Source organism: Periophthalmus magnuspinnatus, chromosome 14 (assembly GCF_009829125.3).
Source record: "Periophthalmus magnuspinnatus isolate fPerMag1 chromosome 14, fPerMag1.2.pri, whole genome shotgun sequence".
Lineage (NCBI taxonomy): Eukaryota > Metazoa > Chordata > Actinopteri > Gobiiformes > Gobiidae > Periophthalmus > Periophthalmus magnuspinnatus.
Window position 1 is genome coordinate 17,695,192 of NC_047139.1, and position 14,792 is coordinate 17,709,983.

General features: G+C 40.9%; 1 protein-coding gene across 1 annotated transcript; it reads right to left on the reverse strand.

The window, feature by feature from the left end:
• Positions 1-218: 218 nt before the first annotated feature.
• LOC117381483 (myb/SANT-like DNA-binding domain-containing protein 2) lies at positions 219-3,678 on the reverse strand. Its single transcript, XM_033978461.2, has 4 exons — positions 3,234-3,678; positions 2,527-2,782; positions 2,388-2,451; positions 219-2,241 (listed from the first exon to the last, which is right to left on the reverse strand). Exons 1-4 carry the CDS (start codon positions 3,663-3,665, stop codon positions 1,368-1,370), a joined length of 1,626 nt encoding a protein of 541 aa, XP_033834352.1. The 5' UTR covers positions 3,666-3,678; the 3' UTR covers positions 219-1,367.
• Positions 3,679-14,792: the final 11,114 nt, after the last annotated feature.

Consider the following 14,792-nt stretch of genomic DNA (forward strand, 5'->3'; position numbering starts at 1 on the left):
GTGACGTGAGCATTTTAAGAGTATGCTAAAATAATAATCATTTATTTATTTAACTCAATATATAATTAAAACACACACTAATATGTGAATACATTTCATGTATTGGTCTGATGAGACTTGGCACATCTGCAGTGAAACTCACTAAATATAAGACTGCTTTTAAAGGAGCAGTAGAGTGACATTTTTAAAACAGAAACCTCTGTGAAAAAACACCTCAGAACAGTGAGCGCCCTGTTTATTCAATTTAAACAGAAACAACGAGACAGTGACCTCAAAACAATCACAGACAGACATTGTGTCAAACAAAATGTAGAAAATATATTATACTTTATAATTAAACAAAAACAGCAACTTTGCAGAAAGCTGGAATGCTCAAGAACAACGATATTCTTAAATATATATTAGATATATAACAGATTTCATATACAGTCTCATTCAGTTTCCTTCATTGCTTTGAGCCTTGAAGGTGGCCCTTTATAAAAATGTGACCATTTACCATCCGACTGGCACATTGCACATAACCTCAGGAATCTTGACAAAGATTGTTTTATACAACAGTGATTTCACCTCAGCAGGTAACAGACAATATCACCCAGACTCAGCATCTGCAATCAAGTTTAACTGTGGCATCTTTCAGCCTGAAAACTAAATTTATAAAACTAAAAACATCCATGAGCAGCTAGAGATGATCCAGATATGACACGGGGCTATGCAAAGTCAAAGACCATCTAGACCATGGCACCGAAGCGGCTCTGCCACGAGCAGCAGAGGTCACACTAATACTATGGAGATTCAAAAGATTTTGTTCAAATAAATTTTCAGACTGTGTTATGAAAACCACTCATTTAGTAAAACTAAATAAATAGACCTCCAACACAAAGTACACGGACAGAAACAAAAACGGGCAGAAGTAACTCCAATATCTCAGATCATCTCTAGAGCTGGTCCAATTGTGCAAAATAAAGCAAAACATAACAAAAGCTCCAATGCTTCAGGTCAATCCCTCAACATTAAAGTGAAGGCAGTGTTTTATACATACACATCGTGGTCCCCCCTGCGGCCTCTTTTGCTACATCCTACTGAGGTAGACAGGTGCCTGCTGCAGTCGTCACCTTCACAATCACTCCCTCCCTGACAAGTTCTCATTATCGGGCCTGGTAAAGCTCCAAGCTCGAGTGCATCTTAAGTGTTTTCGGATGTTTTACAGCTGCAGAAACATGTTTTTATACCATAGTGAAGTTGTTTTAGGCTCTGGAGTTAAACAGAATCAAGAAAAGACAAATGTATGATTTTTGCACCTCCTTTTGAACTTGTGCCAAACCCAGAGGACTCTGAGCTCACAGCTTTAACCCTGACGACGACGTCAGTTACAGTGGCTCTTTGTTGAACTCTAAAGGATAACCCACAGCTGTCTCCAGGCACTCCAGCAGAGACCCCGCAGATAGGAAGTCCAGCTCCACCTCCACAAACTTGATATAAATGGCAAACTGTTGAACAGGGCTCCCTCCATTGTTCAGGGTGGATGCAGCGCTACAGTTCTCCTGTAGAAAGCGTGTGACAGCGGCCGGCTCCCCGTGGGACGTGTTCCTGCCAGAGCCCTGAAAGTGCTGAAACAGACTCTGCTGTAGAGGGCGTTCTTCAGCGATGCCCAGGTAACAGTATGTGACATGGGCTCCTGTCCTGTCAGTGTGTTTGTGAGCTCCGTTTTCTGGATGAGGTAAGTCTGGCTCACCACTCTGTGAGGAGCTCTGAGCAGTGTCAGTGCAGGAGGGCATCGGCTCATAGCCAATGGCATAGAGCCCATAAGTCTTTGGGATGTCCCCAGGCAGGAGGTAGTGGGAGGTGCCCTTACCACAGCCCGCGGTTCTGGACAGGGAAATGGGGACCCAGTCCACATCCATGTGCAGCTCCAGGCAGCGCGCCTCACTGATTGTAATGTCTAAGAACTTGTAGTACACGTTCTTCCAGTTCATCTTCTGGACCTTTGTCATAATCACACGTCCCTCTGGCTTCTCTGGGTTGAAGTATTCACGCAGCCTTTTACCCAGAGGCACCTGGGAGCTGATCTCAGCGTAGTGGTAGCGCACGTCCTCCTTCCAGCGAGTGTTATATCCCACTCCAAAGATGGCCAGTTTGTTGGACAGGTGCAGCCGTGAGAATTCGGTCCAGGTGTGGAAGTGCTCCCACTTCAGCGGTACCGCCTCCAGGATACGCATCACAGTCTGCATCGTCTCCCTTTTTCTGAGGAGCACAGAAACTCAACATTATGACAAATGAAACATTCAAACTTAAATGAATATTCATACAGTCTGAAATTAAAGTTTATGAGTGTAAAAAAAAGTTAAATTATAAAAATCATGAGAAATGGTAAACTGTTTCACACTCACTGCGTTTGCTCTGACAACGCTGACTGAAGCTGGAAAAGCCTGTTTTTAGGCACCTGGATCTCCTCTGTTACAAAACAAAACACAATCATTTCATTGACCCATAATCTGTCTATCAAATGGTGCCGGTGCCAGTACTGACCAGTGTCCATGTCCCCCTCCTGGAAGGCCGAGTCCAATACGTGGTTACACCACTCCTCTTGGGAGAAATCCTCCAGTGTGCTGCTGTCAGACTCCATCTCCTGGTACAGACCGCTGCTGTTGATGAGGACAGGGGCACAGCTCTGAGCGTCCCAGCCCCCTTGTCCAAACACCTTCTCCAGCTGCTCCAGGGTGTAGCTGCTCTTCCTCTTCCCGATGCCGTGCTCCTTCACCCGGCTGTAGCAGCGCCGCAGGGTCTGGGGGGGGGGGGGGGGGGGGTATAACTTCATTTTTGGACTGAATATTTTGTTCAGAGCATCACAGAAACATGTGAAATCATCTCACTATGTAGAGCTAATGTTTGGAATTGCAGAAAAATACCACAGACTTAAACTTCACTTTTTTCATAGTTTCTTCCAGTAGCTGTCACTGAGTCCAGTGTAAACACGGAGAGAACATGGCAGCCCTCATTTGAGCAGCAGCACTTTAAGCTCTGTTTTCTTCACATGTAATAAACCCATAATCACACAGTTTAGCAGATTACCCTCTGTGGAGTGGGCTAACAGGCCTGCACCGGGCACATCAGTGGGCTGTTGTATTTGTTACTATTAAGTACACGCTCTGCCATCAGCAGAGGAAAGTATTTAGGTGACAGTAGCGTGACAGACGGAGCTGTGTAACACTAAAGATGAAGGCTCCAGTGCTCACCTTCATGCGCTCGCGGCACTGTGAGGGGGTCCTCTCGTAGCCCAGGTCGGCCAAAGCCCTGGACACGCGCTCGTACATGGCCGGACCCGGAGCCTTCCCGGAAAAAACTGTGCCCGCCACCTCCAGCTGCTGCATCCTCGCCTCCGCCAGCCTCTCGTTGCCCCACACCGCGATCAGGGCGTTTGTCTCGGACGGGGTCCAGGACATCCCTCTGCAGGCGGTGAAGCTGTTGGCGGAGGATGAGGCCGCCATCCGCCCCGCGCTGCACGAGCCCACGTTCAGAGGCGAGAAGCGGTTGGGGGTGGAGGGGGTGGACTGGTACAGGTTACCGTCACTCAAATCCTCCGACTCGGGCGATGGCATCTCTGTTTTGGGTGTCTTTAGGGGCGCCGTTATCTCAGGAGAATGCTCTGTGTTACTGGACGCCGCCATCTTGCTCCGGTTGCTAAGGTAGGAGCCACGCAGAGTGACGTCAGAGCGGAGGAGATGGGCGGGGACAAAACACGGACTGGATTTACTCTTTTAGTTTGAAATATTTTATTTATTCATTAATTCATGTATTTTTTATTTTATTTTGTAAAGTTTTGTTGGGTAGCAAAGGTAAATAAGACTGTCTAAGTTGGGTTAGATTAATAAAAATCAGTGTTGGAAGAAGTACTCAGTTTTGTTACTTGAGTAAAAGTACAGATACCGAAGCAAAAATATTCTTAAGTAAAAGTATTAAAGTGCCAAAGGATCAGGTTCAGCATTTGTGAATTTACCTTTTGGTTATTTCATGTAGTACAGTGTCATCAACAAGAAAATCTGGCAAAAAATCTTCACATTATAGAATCTCAAAACCATCAATTTGATGAACATTTTAGCCTAAGTTGGGTTTGCATGACATTAACACATTCTAAACTGTCCATAAAAAATGCAGACCTGGTTTCTGTGGGATGGGCTTTACTGGGCCTATCTATATGAACTTCTGTCAGCAGCAGGTGAACCTTTTCTTCCTCAAAACCATAAAAAAAATTTTGGCTTCTGTCAAACAAATAATGCGCTTTTCAAAACACTACACTATAGTCATTATTCATTCATTTCCACACTTGGTGATGGTAAGCTTGTAGCCACAGCTGTCCTGGGGCAGAAGCAAGGCTGCCAATCTGCACCATCAGCCCCTCCAACCACCACCTATCATTCACGCACACACATTTCATACTAGACAACTTGGGTGAAGTATCTTGCCTAAGGACACAACGCCCTTGCCTTCCATCTGAAATTACTCCAGAATGTTGTGAATGCAATCCATTAGTATCTTTTCATACAAAACATGAGCTCTAAGCATAGACTATAGATATAAATGGACATTGCTACCCTCTTAGCCGCTGCGTGCCAAATAGGAAGTGTTCATGGGCACACTTCTGGCTCCATCGGCTACAATTCACTTTACATTTACATTGGGAAACTCTGGCCCCTTTCTCTGTAACTGATGCTGTCAGGCTTGTCATTTTGGTCTTAAAATGTTCGCATTAAGCCGCTTTACATGATCCTGGTATTTTGATTTACAGACACAATAGCAAAATAAAAACATGAACATTAATAACCAACAAATCAGAGTTGCTAAAGCACCCACTTCCTTCTAAACCAGCAGTGCAAGCAGTAAGGGGTGTTACCTTCAACCACCTCACTCTAGATTGGCTCTTTCGTGGCTTTGATACTCGTGGTCAGAGTTCCAAATATGAAACTCTGCTCCAAATTGGCCCTTATAACTGCTAGCCTTGATAATCTTCATTTGACTGGAGCCGAACGCTGTGGGTGACGTCACATTCACTTAGTCCACTTCTTTATAGAGGCTGTGGCTCTAAGGTAGGCCAACATTGAACTCTCTTTGAGTGTTAAAAAAGCACTATACAAGTCTGATTTATTATTGTTTTGACAGTCTGAATAGGCTGTTCTAGGCCTGGCAATGTGGAGGAGCCACTTGAAAGTTTAGGTTGTCGTTTACGTTTGCACATTATACTGTCCGATGAGTCGCATTTTCCTGTTGGGTGCAGGACAAAAGTGTGTCCATAAAGTCTCTTTACAGATTAAGAAATGTATTACAAAGGCAGTTGATAAGACATCTTAATCAGACTTGTTCTGCTGTACTCAGTGGTTTCCGAAGTGTTTGACCTAATTTAATACACCTCTGTATGGGCACCATTAGTGACACGACGCACACCAAGACGGGACTGTCATTGAGTCTGCGTCTCCCATTTAGTCCCAGTAAACCATGTTACACACTGTGTCTTCTCTTGAGGAGGAGCCATTTCTTAGGGGTTCATTCGTAAGGATGCTTCTTTAATCGACAGGATGCCTAACATACAAAAATGCAATGTGCAAATTAAAAACCTTTATAACTACTGAGTACAATAGAACAAATCTAATTCACATATCTTGTCTTTGTCTTTATCTTTGTAATTACATTTTGAAATTACAAAGAGACTTTACGGACACCCTGTGTTTTCTCCTTCGCTCTCACTGCCCTTTGACTCAGCCTTTTCATTGGATCTGGACAGTGTAATTGGTCACTTGGCAGCTGGTCTAGTGCATCATATCATTGCTCAGTTCATCTTTTTCCTTGACAGTGTTTGATTGGTTTTCTTCTGGGACCACAGCGTCTCTACCATCTGTGTGGAGCAGTGGTCAGTGGGGTCAGCGAGGTCCTGACTTGGCCTGAGGTGCGGGAGTGTTCGTTTGGAGGTTTGGATCAGGCCTAAAACGGGGGCTGATCGCTAAAGGTTACAGACAGGAAACGCTGAGATGGTTTGACCTTTTCACGTTGAGACTGAAGCTGTCGAGGAGTTGTCAGGTCCTTTGTTATGAAGAAGGAAACAAGCCCAACACCTGCTGCCATAAACACATGTGACACCCATCAAAAAACCAAAGATCAATATTGAACTTGTCAAAAGAATGGCATTAGGCTTAATCCTTACTCCAGTTTTCTGATAACCTCTTAGCTTTTTATACATTTATTTATTTAAAGTTAATTAATGAACAAAAGTACCAATACAGGTAATGTTTTAACAAGGTATTTAACATGGGATTATTTTTTATTTGGTAAACGGTCACATTTTTATACAGAGCTTTTCCATCTTCAAGGCTCAAAGCGCTTTACTTCAAGGAACCACTCACACATTCATACACACATTCATACACCAGTGTACACAGCCACTGGGGGCGAGGTGGGTTAAGTGTCTTGCCCAAGGACACAACGACAACCGACCAACTGAGCCACTGTTGCTCTATTTAAGCTCAAAAAGGAGTGGGAGTGTTGTTTTGTAATTCATAAATCTTAAAATCTCCAAATGCATCTGCCTTGTCCAAAAATCTTAAATATTACATAATATTCTTGTCATATGTAAATTGTTATACTGACTTAACTGCAGTAGGACTAAACAAGGACTAAGAGGACTGAAGGACCAGACCTGGATCAGGACTAATGTAAGACTAAACCAGGACTCTACCAGGCTTCTGTTAGGATCTGAGTGAGCAGAGGAGCAGCGGACGGCACAGAACCGACACAGATTACAAGCAAGGAAAAAAGCTTTTCAGCTTCAAAAGGTTAGAGGAACTTTCCAGTCCTAGACATTATAAAACAACACAATAGGTCAATACTGAGCCTTTTTATATTTGGACTTCATTTATAAATGACAAGATACAAATAAAAATCAAAACAGTACTGGGCCATACTGCTGTGTATTTAGGCTTAAATGAAGAGTTTTTAGGAGCCAAACACCTCTTATATAGTTTTTGACCTTTGTGTGCAACATGTGACTTATGCAAGACAAGTTTACTTTGCAAAGAATAATTCATGCAAAAAGTATTTCAAAGTGCTTTACAGAATAAGAAAGAAAAAAAAAAAACATCATAAAATGAACATTGAAAGAGAAGAGTGCAGAATAAAACCATTTCAGTCGTATGCTCAGCTAAATAGAACTAATTTGAGCCTGGATTTAAACATTGTGAAAGTAGAGGCCTATCTCACATCTTCAGGAAGACTGTTCTAGGTTTTAGCTGCAGAAAACGGACTCCCCATGTACTAAACCAGGACTAAACCAGGACTAAACCAGGACTAAACCAGGACTAAACCAGGACTAAACCAGGACTAAACCAGAACTAAACCAGAACTAAACCAGGACTAAACCGGGACTAAACCGGGGCTAAACTGGGGCTAAACCTTTTGACACACGGGGCACAGTGGGTTCTAAAATTATTATATATAGAGATATATTATATATTAGAGATTTGGCCTGTAACATGTAGCAAAGCATGAATATGTAAGGCTCATTGTACAAATTGTTTTTATAGATAGATAGATAATACTTTATTGTCAGATCAGAGATCTGAAATTTGTCTTGCACATAAAAACAGTGGCTCCGTTGCTACACATTAACATCACAACACATGCGACACAGACACTAAACAAACATTAATTCAAGTGACATACATTTGCTCACTTTTTTCAAATGCATTTATTAAATTAATAATTAATTTATTAAATTTGAGTTAAATAAACACAGCAGGAAAACTGTGAACAAGGTTTACCCTTACCTATTTTAGTATAATTTGGTCACGTTTGGTGGGCCGCATTATTAAGCCCACAGGGTCATGTGTGGCCCCCAGGCCGTAGTTTGCCCATGTCAGTGGGAGATGTACTTTGGTGCTGGTCCATGGAGAGACTTGTTCAAAAGTAGAGCTGCTTTAAAGCCTATTCTATGAGCCACAGGAGCCAGAGACCTGAGCACAGGACACATGTGTGAAGTACTTCCTGGTTCTAGTCAGGACCCGAGCAGCATAGTTCTGGATGTACTGCAGCTGTTTTAAGACTCATTTGTAGAGGCCATTGAGCAGGCCACTACAGTAAACTAACCTACTGGAGACAATTGCATGGATAAGTCTCTCCAAGTCTGGTTTAGACGGCATACCTTTTTATTAAACAATGTAGTTGCTGCTCAGCTCCACTTAAAAAAGGACTTAAGAAAAAAGTGTCATAAAAAAACAAACTGAGCCTATATCACTGTGCAGATCCCCCTTTCAAATGTGCTCCATCTGCAGTTCAAATTTCCCATTCAAAACAAAGCAGTTTTCTACATTCACAGATACAGAAGTGTCCTCTAAACTTTCAGCCTCTTATTATTTTATTACAAGTGTTTATTTTATTTCATTGCATTATGCAATCACATGTAAAATTTCCATTGTTTTTAATATAATTTCATCATATTCTCAGGACGTAAACTCTGACTTTGAAGCATCATTTGCATATTAATAACAGTGAAAATGCTTTGTGCAGATTGTGCTGGGACCCTCCAGTGCCCCACTGTAAGACACTGGGTCAGGTGTGCTGCTTTGTCTCGTTTGTGTTTAATATTCCGGTTAGAACGCCTGAACAAAATGCTCTGGGTCTTTGTTAATCTGTGTGATATCAGGAAGTGGACATGGACCTGGATTCATGCACAGACATAACTTAAACGTAATGAGGTGGAACTTACATGAGCTGGAGATGAAGATGGACTAGGACACGGTCTGGGTCTGGGTCCTGATAATGGGGACATGTTTGCAGTTAATTATGTTAAAGTCCATATCAAATTGTGAGGTTATTTATTTATTTATAAGAAACTGTAAATCTTCATCACCGACACATTCAAATTAGACACAAAACTAGAGCCACTGTGGTCCCACTGTGAAAGCTGGTTTTCCCCGGGGTCTCCCATCGAAGTACTGACCAGTAGATCTCATATTTGGACTTTTTAGCACATTGGCAGGTGCAGTCTCTGGGCAGGTGCAGTCTCTGGGCAGGTGGGGCCGTTTGTTCCAAAGTCTGAGGCCAGCAACAGAGAAAGGCCGATCACCCCAGTGTTTGAGCCTGGCTCTGGGGACTTCCACCAAGCGTTGGTTGCTTGGCCTAAATTCCCTGTTTGAGGTGTGGACAGACAGGAGTTCAGTCAAATAGGAAGGAGCAAGGCCCTTAAGAGCTTTAAAAACAAACAGTAAAAAATGTAAAATCAGCTCTAAAATAAAGCCACTGGAAGCCAATGAAGAGATAAAAGAAGAGTGATGTGCTGATGTCTAAATAACAGAATTTGGAGAAAATAATATATATCGACCCTAAATTTCAGCAGATCGTATCAGCCGTTAGTTGCTAAAGAATCTGCAACGGCCATGAAAAAATCTCATATTGGTCGAACTAACCAGGCCGGGCCCTGCTTCAGAGATGAAGCTGGACTGGGCTTTGACAAGGTTGTATTTCCTGGTTTAGTGGTTAGTTAGTTTATTAAGTAATAGTGATTTGAATATTATATTCTTGTACAGCTGAAAGAAGTTAATTAATTAATTGCAACTAATCAATTATTGAGATAATCATCAACTAATTTAGAAACGAAATTATTTCTTCTGGACTTTACAGAGCCAAAAGAACAGGTTTTATAAGTGACAATGACTTAAACAGGAAACATTTAGAATTGTGTTTTTGGTGGGGGGAAAAAAAAAAAAAAAAAGTCTCTTTAGTCTGAAAATATACTTCACTTTAGCATCATCTGGGTCAAATGTAGAAACAAATTCACAGAGCATTTACAGTTTAAACAACAAATTGATTAATCAAAGGAATAATCACTAGACTAATCGATTTAACCAAATAATCATTGGTTGCAGCCCTATATTTTTGGATCACATTTTTGCCAGTCTGCCTCAGGGCAGCTATGGCTACATTTTCTTTGTGTAAATCTAAGATGCAAGCCCAGTACAAGAGCAAAACTGGATCCAAAAGGCTAACTGTAGCCACAAGGGGGCACTGATGATTTGTTTAAAGGTGCACTTGGTAACCTTTCTGAGTTGGTCTACTGTATTTGTCTTGATGGAGAAGTTATTGCCATGCCTGGAATGTTTCACATTATGGTATTAGCTTATATATTTTGCCTTGTTTCAATTCCAAAAATTTTCCATCTCAAAAATACCTTTTTAAAATGCATTTATTATGAGTGGTGTCGCCTCTCCACAGATCTAACTCATAGCTTTACCTGGAGGGTCACCTGCTTAAGTACTAACATCTCCACAGAAACAAGCAGGTGGCGCACCCTCCACCTGAACATTTATACACTGCACCTTGAAGTACATGTAAAGGTTGTGGATTTGTGAGTTGTTTTTGCCTGAAGCTGCTCTGTGCGTTCATACCGTCTCGCCCCCTTTGATTTTTTACTCAATAACCTTTTGTTTGTTTTTCATTTTCAATGTATAAATGAGAGTAATTTTCTCCATCACTACATTGTTTCTGACGAATATTTTTTCAGTTCTTTCTGTTATTGACTGGGGCTCTGAAAAAACCCTTTCGGAGCACCGTCGCACCCAAAGAAAAGCAGATTAATTTCACTTGAGTGATTTGATTTCTTGTCTTATTTTGCTCGTCTTTGATTGGGTCGCATCTGTTCCCCGGGCGCTGCAGTATTAATGACAGTGCTAGCCGTGCCAGTCGTGCCCCCGAGTCATTTCATTTAAGACCACGACAAAAGTGACACCGCTATTACAGAGTGAAGTGCAAAACGGAGACTCTGATGTGATGGCGTTTCGTCTGCACGTGATTGGCTAATCACCACTGAGTTTGTTTTTCAAGGTTGCAAAAGTAATTTTGCGTAATCATTTTAATAATATCTGACAGAATACTGCACATACAAACAAGATAATCTGCCTTCTGCTTATTTGAATTTAGATTAAAGCCACATTACCTAACTATTAAAATAAACATGCACAACAATTATTCTAGTCATTTGTTTTTAATTATTATTATTTTGGTTGTGTCTATTGCATTGAAAAACCTACATACATACTCTGAGCGGGCTTGCATCTCCACAAACCCGACTCTTATTTGGTTGCTTGTTTCCATGGAAATGCTACTCCCACAGTATTGTACAAAACTCCATCTATTGATCTCCAAGGGGAAAGTTCCAAAGTAGGTTTTTTAACTTTCTATTTCGATGGAAACCTGAGAGTGATGTGCCACCTCCAGAAAGTTACATATTGTGCCTTTTTTAGTCACTATGGAGACATGAGCCATAAGAACTGGGTTTGTTTTTGCACCTTCAGAAATGTGTTTTAATTGTTATGAGCTAAAATCAGAATCCACCTGAACCAAATAAACTTTTATGTGGATTAAGTTCTAGGTGTGATATTTGGCGTCTCCACCTCCAGTTACTTGAATCTACAAAATTAGAAACAAAGTGATAGAAACACTACTTCTGTGTTTATGAAATGATAATTAATGAAGCAAATTAACAGAACATATCAGAGGGAGCTGAATTGTTTATTTATAAAAAATAGTTACAGGCCCGTCTCCTCTTTTAGACTCAAATCTTTATTTCTTCTGCAGCACTTGCAAACCCACATAAACAGTATAACCAGTGTAAGACATGCAACAGTAGGCATGAAGTTTGGTGTCACGTTTCTCATGGCGAAAATAATTGTGATTAACAAAAACATAAGTATAAGTATGTTAAAAAATGTTCTGGATATTAATAGTTATCATTTTAATGTCATGAATAAGTTCCATGTTTAAACAACTTTTATATAATTGTACTTTGTTATAAGTGAAACCAACTACAACAGTGGAGAACATTATGCAGAAATAGGTTTGTTCTGCGCATTCTGGTGATGTAATGATGATTGTCTTGTTTATCATCCCATCCCTAACAAAAACACTTGAACTTTAAAGAGTTAAGTGTCTTGCACAAGGACACAACCGTAGTGGTGGAGGATGTGGGCATCACCCATCACCCTGCAGAGGCTGGGTGCTCTTCACTTCTTCCCCCTGATACCCTGGGACCTCTGGGACTATGGAACAGCGCCCTCTGCCTGTCAGATTTTTCCATCTTTAACGCAGTTTAAGACTAGACTGAAAACCCACCTCTTCTCCCTGGAATTTAACACTAGACAGGATATACAGGTGTTTTATTGTTGTTTTCTTATGTATCGTGTATCTGTATTTTTGTTTTGTATTGACTTTTATGTTAATCACTTTGCTCAAGTTTTTTTAAGTGTTCCATAGAAATCAACTTGAATTTTTATTGTTGAAAAGTAAGAAAAAGTGAGCATAAACTTACACAGTTTTATTTGTTCATCTGCTGTGTCGGATCATTTTGTTCCCTCTAAAATGAAGCACCGGTGCTAATGTTCCTATAATAACTGGTAAAGAGCGTAGTGATGATCATATTTTCATCCACAAACAAAAATGACCTTCCATTTTCTGCAAACCCGATGTTTAGGGTCAAAGGTCACTGTGCTAAAAGCCTGAGACGGTATAATGAGATGAGGACATAATGATGAGTCCATTTCATATCAGAGACTGAGCCGTTGGAGCTAATGGAAGGATTTTCACATCCCTCAGCTAATAATCAGTGATCCATATACAATTCAAAAGTTATTATAGCACTTTTTGTATCGGGCTGCGGCTCATATTAACACATACAACAAACATTTATTTATTTATCTTTTACAGAATAAAAAAAAATGGAGGTTTGTTTCATTTGTGCAGGTTTAAATCATACTTATTCTGCAAACTGGACTTTTCAGATCTTTAATATTTTTCTAGTTTCTTCTAATCTTGTTTCTTCTCATTGAGCCTCTGAAGTTATATTTGGAGTGATTCATGTTTGAGTAATCTTTAATCTCTTATTTTCAAGACGCCATTTTGCACATCAACCCCCGTTTTCACCTCTACCTGTACACGCCCACTGTGACATACGCACTTCCTTTTCCAGTTTTATTTTCTTAATCAGCGAGTTGTAGGATTTGGCAGCATAATGTATTCATTTTGGTTCAAATGAGAAACAAAATGGACTGCCATTGCGGACGTTAGCAGACTTGTTTCTTTTATTAAGTCGTTTTAGATGAATATTGTAATTAAAAATGTGCAAATTACAACATAATCATCCACAGTTGTCAGAGATTAGAAATATAGAGACACACAAACACAATAGTGCTGATATAAGTAATCCTATGTTCTGGTATTCTGTCTCGAATTACAATTAAATAAATGCCACACTTAATGCCATACTGTGGAACATTCCAGTCAAAAGTAATAACTTAGTAGACCAGCTGGTTGCTTACTCCTCAACAAAAGTTACATACTGTACCTTTAATGTTAGTTTTGTAAACCAATTTTCTTAGGAATAAAACACCTGTATATTTGGTCTAGTGTTAAATGCCAGGGAGAAGAGGTGGGTTTTCAGTCTCGTCTTAAACTGAGTTAAAGAGTCTCATGTTATGGATGCATGGATGGATGGCATTTTCAACACATTTGGGATGCTAGTATCAAAACTGAAAATCCACATTGCTAAAAAGTGAAAGTAAAACATGTGCTGTAAAATTCCACAATAACCAAAGCATTACCTCTGAGAATGTAAGACTTTTCACATCCTCCATGTCGCCCTCTGCTGTCTGCTCGTCATCTGTCAGCACCGCCATCGCATCATCACCATCGCTCTGTGAAGGGCCGGCCGCACTGCCCCTCTCCGTCTGATGGCACCGGGCATGAAAGGATCAAAAGTGCCCCTGGAGTTTTGGGCAGATGGGTGAATCTCTCCAGAATAACAAGACTGAGCAGAGATCTGAAATCAGCTCAAGCATAACGGAACAGAGTGACCTTTATGACCTTTTTTGTAGAGCACGGTCAGAACTCCATGTGCTCGCAGATATCAAACTATGGACCAGGCTCAGTTACAGTCAGCTTTCAATGTGGTTTATTTGGAACAATTTAGATTTTACCAAAATGTTCTGTTTCATATATTCTTTTTGTATACTTGGGTAAAGCCATAGGTCTGCAATATGAAGTAATATTAAAGTAGAGTAATATTTTTGAAAAAGTACAAACAGAATTTGAATTCAGTGTTAACAATCCATATTTTTCCATACAATTATTCAAATGTAATTCACTCTGTGGGTCTGCATGGTAATTCAATAAGTGACATCTATATTCAGTTCAATTCAAGTGTGTTTTTATATCACATATAAGACTATTTGAGCTGAACCAAGGAGCTCCACATAAAAGTCAACACAAAACAAACATACAGATAACACGATACACAGGGAGAGAACAGTAAAATATACGTATATCCTGTGTATTTTTAAATACCAGGGAGAAGAGGTGAGTTTTTAGTCTAGTCTTAAACTGTGTTAAAGACTGAGAGCATCTGACAGGCAGAGGGTGCTGTTCCATAGTCTGGGCACTGCCACAGAAAAGGCTCTGTCACCTCTTGCCTTCAGCCGGGCTTTGGGCACAGCTAGCAGGAGCTGGTCAGCTGACCTCAGGGCTCCGGGAGTATATGGCTGCAGTAACTCCCTCAAATAAAGGACCCATAGAGTGCATATGTTTAGAAATTACCCGATATGAAACAGAAGCCAGTGCAGCTACACACGCAGGCCTGATGTGTCTTGTCTCTTAGTTTTTGTCTCAGACGAACTGCAGTGTTCTGGACATTTTGTGAGCGCTGCAGGGAGCCCTGGTCCAGCCCCACAGACAAGCAATCACAATAATCCGGACTCCATGTTACA

What these genes read in the sequence shown, in the direction of transcription:
- LOC117381483 (XM_033978461.2), bottom strand. Translation starts at nt 3,665, where the DNA reads ATGGCGGCGTCCAGTAACACAGAGCATTCTCCTGAGATAACGGCGCCC. An exon ending in AGTGCCGCGAGCGCATGAAG is followed by an intron (nt 2,783 to 3,233) that starts GTGAGCACTGGA and finishes CCCCCCCCCCAG; the next exon opens with ACCCTGCGGCGCTGCTACAG. An exon ending in GGAGGGGGACATGGACACTG is followed by an intron (nt 2,452 to 2,526) that starts GTCAGTACTGGC and finishes GTTTTGTAACAG; the next exon opens with AGGAGATCCAGGTGCCTAAA.